Raw genomic sequence first — 9,084 nt, 5'->3', positions numbered from 1 at the left:
GGGTGGCTCAGTGGTTGAGCTGCTGCCTTTGGTTCAGGGTGACCCCCGGGTCCTGGAATCAAGTGAGGCATTGGGCTCCCCACAGGGAGCCTGCTTCTCCCTCTGCCTTGTGTCTCTGCCTCTCTCACAAATAAAATCTTTAAAAAGTCTGCCCTAGACTTCAGACTGTGAAAGGGGAGAGACTATTTTTAGCTGTCTTGTAAAATGATACTTCTAAAACCACATATATGCATAAATTTGATTAAAGAATAGTTAAGGGGGGGCATGTTTAAAAAAAAAAACTTAAAAGTCCTTTTCCCTTCAAGCGACAGGTGTTCACCTTCCTTTTTTTTTATATATATTTTATTTATTTATTCATAGACACAGAGGGAGAGAGGCAGAGACACAGGGAGAGGGAGAAGCAGGCTCCATGCAGGGAGCCCGATGTGGGACTCAATCCCGGGTCCCCAGGATCACAACCCAGGCTGCAGGCGGCGCCAAACCGCTGCGCCACCAGGGCTGCCCTCACCTTCCTTTTTAAGCAAACTCTATGGGGCTCAACCTGAGAACCCTGATATCAAGGGTTGCATGCTTTGCCGACTGAACCAGCCAAGCATCACAAAGATGAGTTTTAAATGAAGAGAACAGTTGTTGAAGGAAACCTTCAAACCCTAGCTGTTCACATATGGGTAGATTTGGACAAATAACATGCATATGCTGATTCCAACTGTGTCAGAAAAACTGTTACAAAGAAAAAGCATATGGAAACTTTTGTTTATGAAGAAAGAATAAATGTCTAAGTGTAAAAGACAGATGAAGACTATATTCACAGAAGGGGAAGCAGAAAAAAAAAACAATTAGACTGATCCATTTTTTAAAAACATAAGAAAAATCATTAGGGACAGCATCAATAAAATTCTTAAAACTTCTAAAGATGAAAAGACAGAAAAAAATGGGAAAAATATTTGTAACATGATAAAGGGTTAAGAATAACAATGTTCTGAGAAAAACTGGTATAAGCCATGAACAGGCAGCTCACAAAAAAGAAACATAAGACACTCTTTACTCAAATAAGTAAAACAATAAAAATAAAAACAGTATCATTCTCTTAAAACCAATTTTGAAAGGATGTGAAGAAATGACATTCTCATGTACTTCTTGCTAACTTTATACTGTTGAAATGCCATTTTTCACAATATATATACAAAAATATAAAATACATGTGCCAAAGTTCCCACTCCTGTGAGTTGATCTCCAGACAACTACAAGGCAAAGTACAGTTGGTGACACCTGTAATACCAAAACCTGGACAGAACCAGTAAAGAACAACGGAATGACATATGTAGTATGATGCCCACGTACAAAAATATCCCAACGGGTAGTTACCTGGAGGGAGGTTCACCAAAGTTGCTCGCTGAAATGATTTAACTACCACCATGTATTAAGTACCTCATTAAGTACCTCCTCACAATAACTTAGATTCTTGAGATTTTACCCCCACAGCCTTTAAGTGACAGGACTGTTGCTGAAAACCAAGTTGACCCCTCTCTCCCCACTACTTAAGGATTGGAAATGTTTTTAAGTTTTATTTACTATCAAGCATACTAGTTTTTTAAGGTATTAAAAACCTCCTACATGTGGTCATATTCAATATTCACAGTAAGTTTCCTTGATGGCAAGGACCACAAATATGCAAGCCCCATGTTGGGGCTTGAACTCACAACCCTGAGATCAAACCTGAGGGGCTGGATCAGTTTAAGCAGCTGCTTTCAGTGCAAGTCATGATCTCAAGGTCCTGGGACTGAGCCCCACATTGGATTCCCCCCCTCCCACACTTTGGGCTCCCTGCGCAGCCAGAAGTCTGCTTCTCCCTCTGCCCGTCCTCCTGCTCTCTCAAATAAAAATCTTAAAAAAAAAAAACAAACCCTAGATAACGCTTTGAAACAACAAATGCCCCATGAACTTTTTTTTTTAAGATTTATTTATTTATTCATTCAGAGAGAGCGAGAGGCAGAGACACAGGCAGAGGGAGAAGCAGGCTCCATGCAAGAAGCCCGATGTGGGACTCGATCCCGGGTCTCCAGGATCACACCCTGGGCTGCGGGCGGCACTAAACTGCTGTGCCACCGGGGCTGCCCCCCACGAACTATTCACTAGTTTTTGGTCCAGAACCATCAATACTTAACATTTGCCTAGCTACCTAGTGATTGCAAAAAACCATGCTGAGTTAGCTTGTCTTACTTACCCTTAGAGATGTTTGTCCTATTATCAGTTTCTTGGTTTATGATAGCTGCTTTTAAAACATGAATACAGGGACGCCTGGGTGGCTCAGTGGTTAAACGCATTGGCCTTTGGCTCAGGGCATGATCCTGGGGTGCTGCCATCAGTCCCACGCTGGGATCCTGCATGGGGCCTGCTTCTCCCTCTGCCTATGTCTCTCGTGAATAAATAAACGAAATCTTTAAAGACAAAAACACAGGGATTAAAAAAATCTAACCCCAGGTAAGGATGGGGTAGAATATGGAAACAGATGGTTTCCCACTGTTTGTGAGCTCATTAGGAAGGGGACTGAGTCAGCTTGTATACCCACAGTGCTGGGCAGGTGAAGATATGAAGTGCTCTAAGGAATAACGTTAAGTCACTTGGTGTCTGTACACCAAGAGAAAAGCACTCAAAAGGCCATCAATGCTAGTTAATCCTGTTCTCTTAAAACAAGGGACTTTGCCTCATGGTGATTTCAAACACAACTTTGATTATTGCTTAGGGTAAAGCTTAAGTAAAAAGCTTATTAAATGTGTTTATTCAACTGATACACTTGGAAAACAGGCAGTACATAAAAATAGCCTGTTTTTTTACTCAAGTCTGAAGGAATGTGTGGTTCTGTAAACCAGCTAGCCTTCCAGCTTATGGTCTCATACTCATCAACAACTTACTTATTGTTCAAGACCTCCCCCCCCTTTTTAATGATTTTATTTATTCATGAGATAGACCGAGAGAGAGAGGCAAAGACACAGGCAGAGGGAGAAACAGGCTCCACGCAGGCGCCTGATGTGGGACTCGATCCCAGACCCTGGGATCACGCCAAGTCAAAGGCAGACGCTCAATGGCTGAGCCACCCAGGTGTCCCAAGACCTTCCTCTTTTAAACAGGGATACCTACATACCTCATTAGGTTAAGAATTAAGTATTCTTTAAGAATCCACGTGAATCCATTTTGTTTTAAGCCATCCAAGAGTTGTGTTGTGAGGCTCAGCGACCTGAGTTCATCTGACAGTTCTTCTGCTTTCCTCTGCTCCAGATGGAACTGTCCTTGCTGTTACCTAAATTCCTTCTTCATCTTTAAGCATCAACAGCAAGAGTGGGGTTAAATATCAGTTCTTCCTGAGGTCCCTCCATACTAAAGATGCTCCTTCTGCAGAGGAACTTTCTTGTACATTTCTGACCAGACTATACGATGGCATACACTACCTGGACGACATTGACCACAGGCCTACCTTAGGATTAACATTAAATGTATTAAGAATTCTTAAAGGGGATCCCTGGGTGGCTCAGCGGTTTGGCGCCAGCCTTCAGCCCAGGGTGTGATCCTGGAGTCCTGGGATCGAGTCCTGCATCGGGCTCCCTGTGTGGAGCTTGCTTCTCCCTCTGCCTGTGTCTCTGTCTCTCATGAAAAAAATAAATAAAATCTTAAAAAAAAAAAAAAAAAAGAAAGAAAGAATTCTTAGAAAAGGGGCAGCCCCGGTGGCTCAGGGGTTTAGCACCGCCTTCAGCCCAGGGCCTGATCCTGGAGACCCAGGATCGAGTCCCACGTCAGGCTCCCTGTATGGAGCCTACTTCTCCCTCTGCCTGTGTCTCTGCCTCTCTCTCATGAATAAATAAAATCTCTAAAAAAAGTTTAAAAAATTAAAAAAAAAAAAAAAAAAGAATTCTTAGAAATGGAGTAGCCAAGTGGCTCAGCTGGTTAGGGGTCTGCCTTCAGTTCAGGTCATGATCTCAAGGTCATGGGGTTGAGCCCAATGTTGGGCTCCCCACTCACTGAGGAGCCTTGCTTCTCCCTGTCTGCTCATGCTATGCTCTCCAAATAAATAAATAAAATCTTAAAAAAGGTATTGCTTTCTGTAGAATCACACACTTACTGTGCTAAAACACTTCCACATCAAAAAAGATCAACATACATGAATCGGCATGTTTTTTTCCGTAAAGAAATACAACATATGCTTCTAGTAGACAATGATTTTATTGCTTGAGTACATAGCCAAATTTATGCGACCAGGGCAGAGGCTGTGGATGACTCGCTGAAAAGGAAAAAAGGGGGAAGAGCTGGATTAAAATAGGTCCTCCATATTCATTAAGACTCTCACACCTATGGAGCTATTTCCAAACAGCTAAAATAAACCACAAATATGTAAAATGCACTAAGTTCCTGAATTAGCTTATTGTGTTGAAGCATAAGACATGAAGATCTTCACTCATCTAAGGAAGAACTGACCAAACATTAAGGAAAAACTGGTGAAAAATTAATATTTGGAAATTAATCATTATAGCGAGTAATCTATGCAAAACTGAAGACAACATAACACAGGGAGCAGAGGTATGAACTGAAACTTTACGGTCTAGAATGATTCAAAGGGCTTATTCATGTTTTAAATCAGGGCTCTGCAAAATAGGACCCTTTGCTTGTCTTTGTAAATAAAGTTTCAATGGACCACAGCCATGCCTGTTTATGCATTGTTTATGGATGTATTCCTCCTTCAATGGCAGAGTTAAAAGAGTAGCTAACTGCAGAGCAGGGGCTAAAACATTTACCAACAGGCCTTTTACTACAGTTGCTACTGTATTTACTATATGGCTAACATCTGTTCTTATTAACCAAAAAGGTTAATACTTACTATTTCCAATTGGGAGGGAGAACTCTTTTGGTCTTATAATATCGAGCCAATCGGTGAATACGGCTCTCAATCAGAATCAGTCGGAATTTGGCATCCTTATCCTAAAAATAAAAATTGATGGAATTAAAACTACTTACAACATTACCAAATATTATTTTAACAAAAGAATGCAAATACCATGCACTCTAATGAAAATACCCAATGCCCTGTAATAGAATCACAGACTACGGTTCATGAGGCTAGAGCGAGTCCCTAAGGGAATTTAAGGCTTCCAGAAACCCCAACATGAATGAGGTACAAATTCTGCAAATAAACACATTTTCAACCAACTGAATATACAGCACATAGCATAGCCAAAGCTGGCCCCAACCCCAATTTCTTCTGTTATAATTATTTCAAAGCAACCTAAGTGTAACAAGTTTGTGCTTTAAGCCTCTTTAAGTAGTTCACATTAGATGCATCACACCTTACTGAAATAAGTTCATATAAGCGGTTCTAGTCTCTTACCTTTCTGTTCCTCTCAAGATGCTTTCGAACAGCAACAGCTTTCTTAATCAAATGGTACAGATCCTCAGGGAGATCAGGTGCAAGTCCCTTGGACTTAAGAATTCTCAAGATTTTATTGCCTGTCACAAAACGTACTTGTGCAACACCATGGGAGTCTCTCAGGATCACACCTGAAAAAGGAGTAATTTAAAGTCCTCTACCAAACACACAACTGAAACATGCAATGTCAAGGTTCTGAGACCAGGTCATTCTCCCAAGTTTTCCTCCGTATAATGGGATTACTTATATGTCACAGAAACAAACATGAAAATGGGTGCAAGGTTCACTCAGAACCCAAGGCTGGTTTACCGAATACTAAGAAAAACCCTTGGGATGCCTGGGTGGCTTGGCGGTTAAGCATCTGCATTCAGCCCAGGGCGTGATCCTGGGGTCCCTGCAGGGAGCCTGCTTCTCCCTCTGCCTGTGTCTCTGCCCCCACTGCGCCCCCTGGGTCTCTCATGAATAAATAAAATCTTAAAAAAAAAAAAAAGAAAGAAAGAAAAACCCTTACGAAGAAAACCTCAAATGTTGGAAGAACATCATCATAGCGAACTTGCTGGATGATAGGCCACCAAAGAAATCAATGCGATTCCTCTATATGTATTTGCTCAATAATTAAAACCATAACATTTAGAAATTCCATCAGGAGACGCCTGGGTGGCTCAGCGGTTGAGCATCTGCCTTTGGCTCAAGGTGTGATCCTGGGGTCCAGAATCAAGTTCCACATGGGGCTCCCTGTGGGGAGCCTGCCTCTCCCTCTGCCTGTCTCCCATGAATGAATGAATGAATGAATGGAGAAATTCTATCAGACGTTCTTGTAAAAACTTTAAGTGTGGTATTTTAACCTCGAAACAGCACTTTCTGAATACTTGACAGTCTAGGATTTCCTACAGCGCGTGATGCCTCCGCTAGATTACATAAGCTCAAAGAGACCACACGTTTTGCCCTTCTCCTGACCAGGGTATTCTCAGGGTCCAGAACCACACAGCAGGCAAACGTCTGCTGAATGAAACCACGTGCACAAAACTACCCACAACTGAGGTTCAAATCGCAACGTGAGGGCGTGACAAGCACGGAGTTGCCAATCCCAACTCCTCCACCCAACAGCTGCGTGCTCTGGGTCTAGTTGTGTAGAGCTGCACCGTGCCTCAACCTCCCCAACTGTAAGATGGACAGAACTTCAGTTACTTGGACGTGCAGCTGTCCGAACTAAAGGAGAGCGGTAAAATGGGTAGGACCATTCAGCAGGGAGAGCGCCTAGCCCACAGCAAATACCCCTTTAATTTTGGCGTCCAGGGCAGCCCGGGTAGCTCAGCGGCTCAGTGTCTGCCTTTGGCTCAGGGCGTGATCCTGGAGACCCGGGATCGAGTCCCACATCGGGGTCCCCGCATGGAGCCTGACTCTGTGTTTCTCATGAATAAAGAAGACGCTTAAAAAAAAATTTCTTTGCGACCATTTTTTAGTAATTTTCCCCAATGCCAAATAAGGAACTCGAGAGTCCCACAAATGAACGGCAGGCCTGGGCCAGCAGCGGGAACGCCAGGGACACGACTGAAAGGCTCTCTCAGCACGGCCGCGGCACCTTCACCGCCAGCGGCTTCCCCCGCAGGTTACACGAGGGCAGGCGCGAGGGGCCGCGTGACGCGCGCACACACCCACCGATCTGCGAGGGAGTCAGACCCTTCTTGGCCAGTTTGTAGATCTGCTCCTTCACGTCGTCGGACGTCAGCTTCAGCCACTGTGGACGCAAGAGAACCTGGCCTTAGGCCGGGACAGCGCGGACGGCCCCGGCGCCCAGCGGCGCCCCCCAGGCACACGTGAGGGGCCCGGCACCCGTCCTCCCGACGGCCGGAGGGCAGCCCCCCCCCCCCGCCCCGCCGCCTCCCGGGTCCCGCACGCTACTTACGGTGGGGACGCTGCGGCGGTAGGGCAGAGCCGACTGGGACAGGCCCTTCCTGGGAAGGGAAACGGTCTCGGGATGAGGCGCTGCTCAGTGCCACCACGGCCTAGAACAGCCTCCTCTCCGCTCGCCGCCCACACGCCCTCCTTCCCCCCACACCCCGCGCCCCGCGGCCCAGCCCTGCAACCCGCTCAGAAACCCGAGCTCACCCGGGAGCGTGCATGCGACCCATGATGGCGGCGGAAAAGAGAGCGAGGGTCGGGACGCCGCCGGAAGCCACCCGCCACGCAGGAAGTGACCTCACACACGTCCGCGCTCCTCGCGCGCAGGGGGCGGAGCTACGCCGCGCGGCCCCCCGGGCGAACGGGGGCTGCACATCCCGAGATGCATTTCGGCGTCGCCCCGCAAGATCCCTCGGTGCCCAGGACTACACATCCCGGCATGCATCAGGGCTTCGAGGAGCCTCGGGGCCGGCGCGCGAGGTTAAGCCCGCTGCCCGCGCACTTTCGGGAGGAGCTGCCTGCGCTTATATTCGTGCAGGTTCGAGTCCCGACCTGGGAGGGAGCGTGGGCAATTTGGTCCCAGCGTGCGCCGCCGCCGCTCAGCGAATTTGAGCGCCTGAAGCTCAGCCATGCACAGGTGTTCATTCGTGCAGCAGCGCCAGGCCTGGTGGTGGCACTGGCCACCGCAGAGGCCGCGCCTGCAGGTCGTGGATGCACAGGTGCAATCCCGCGGTGACAGGCGCTGCACTGGAAGTCGTGGTCCTTACCGCCGGCCACCGCGACCACCTCTTATTTCCGCTCCTGATTTAAGCTCTTTGGCCCCAGAGAAGAACCCAGGATTTTGAACCAGGCCCTGGAGGACCTCCCCCTCCACCTGGGAAGCTTTCACCTTTCCCCTGCAGCGGGCGGGGAGGCGCTGGGCTGCGCCGGGCGCTGTGTGGGGCGGCTCCTCCGGGAGCCGCGGGCCCCAGCGCGGAGCTCGCAAAGCCGGGCAGCGAGGGCCCGGCCGGCTGTGCGGGGGGAGGGCTGTGGGGGAGGAGACCGCAGAAGCACGTGCGTCCGGCCCGGCAAGGCGGAGCTGCGGCTGAAACTCCTTACCACGCGGACTCGGCGCCCGTGCGTGCGAGGAGCTGGGAGACGCGGCAGTGAAGGGCTTTGCTCAAAGTGCAGCTGGCCCCGGGAAGGGGGACGCAGGGAAATCAGGGTATCAGTGTTCAAAATAACCGCGGAGACGTAGAGAACTCCCACGGACCAAAACAGCCACCTCTGCTGTTACTCCTTCAGCCAATCACTGATGAGCGATTTTCTTCTAAAGCATCAGGAATTCCATTCAAGGGGCGCCCGCGTGGCTCAGGGGTGGAGCGTCTGCCTCTGGCTCAGGTCGTGATCCCCGGGTCCTGGGATCGAGCCCCGTATCGGGCTCCCCGCAGGGAGCCTCCTTCTCCCTCGGCCTGTGTCTCTGCCTCTCTCTCTCTCTCTCTCTCTCTGATTATCATAAATAAATAAAAATTAAAAAAATATTTTATTTATTCATGAAAGACAGGCAAAGACACAGGCCGAGGGAGAAGCAGGCTCCAAGCAGGGAGCCCCATGCAGGACTCAATCCCCGGACTCCAGGATCACACCCTGAGCCACCCTGGCATCCCCAGGGTCCTGGGATTGAGGCCCACATTGGACTCCTTGCTCAGTGAGGAGCCTGCTTCTCCCTCTCCCCCTGGTTGCACTTTTTTTTTTTTTTTTAAGATTTTTAAATTTATTCATGAGAGATA

General features: G+C 48.0%; 1 protein-coding gene across 1 annotated transcript; it reads right to left on the bottom strand.

Moving 5' to 3' along the window:
- Positions 1-4,196: 4,196 nt before the first annotated feature.
- Positions 4,197-7,665, bottom strand: RPS13 (ribosomal protein S13). The gene is made up of 6 exons (XM_072793924.1): positions 7,523-7,665; positions 7,320-7,368; positions 7,073-7,151; positions 5,375-5,544; positions 4,868-4,968; positions 4,197-4,273 (listed from the first exon to the last, which is right to left on the bottom strand). Exons 1-6 carry the CDS (start codon positions 7,543-7,545, stop codon positions 4,240-4,242), a joined length of 456 nt encoding a protein of 151 aa, XP_072650025.1. The 5' UTR covers positions 7,546-7,665; the 3' UTR covers positions 4,197-4,239.
- Positions 7,666-9,084: the final 1,419 nt, after the last annotated feature.

The sequence above is a fragment of the Canis lupus genome, chromosome 23 (assembly GCF_048164855.1).
Source record: "Canis lupus baileyi chromosome 23, mCanLup2.hap1, whole genome shotgun sequence".
NCBI classification, from domain to species: domain Eukaryota; kingdom Metazoa; phylum Chordata; class Mammalia; order Carnivora; family Canidae; genus Canis; species Canis lupus.
Note: the sequence above shows the minus strand (reverse complement) of the source record. Positions and strands in the feature narration are given on the sequence as shown.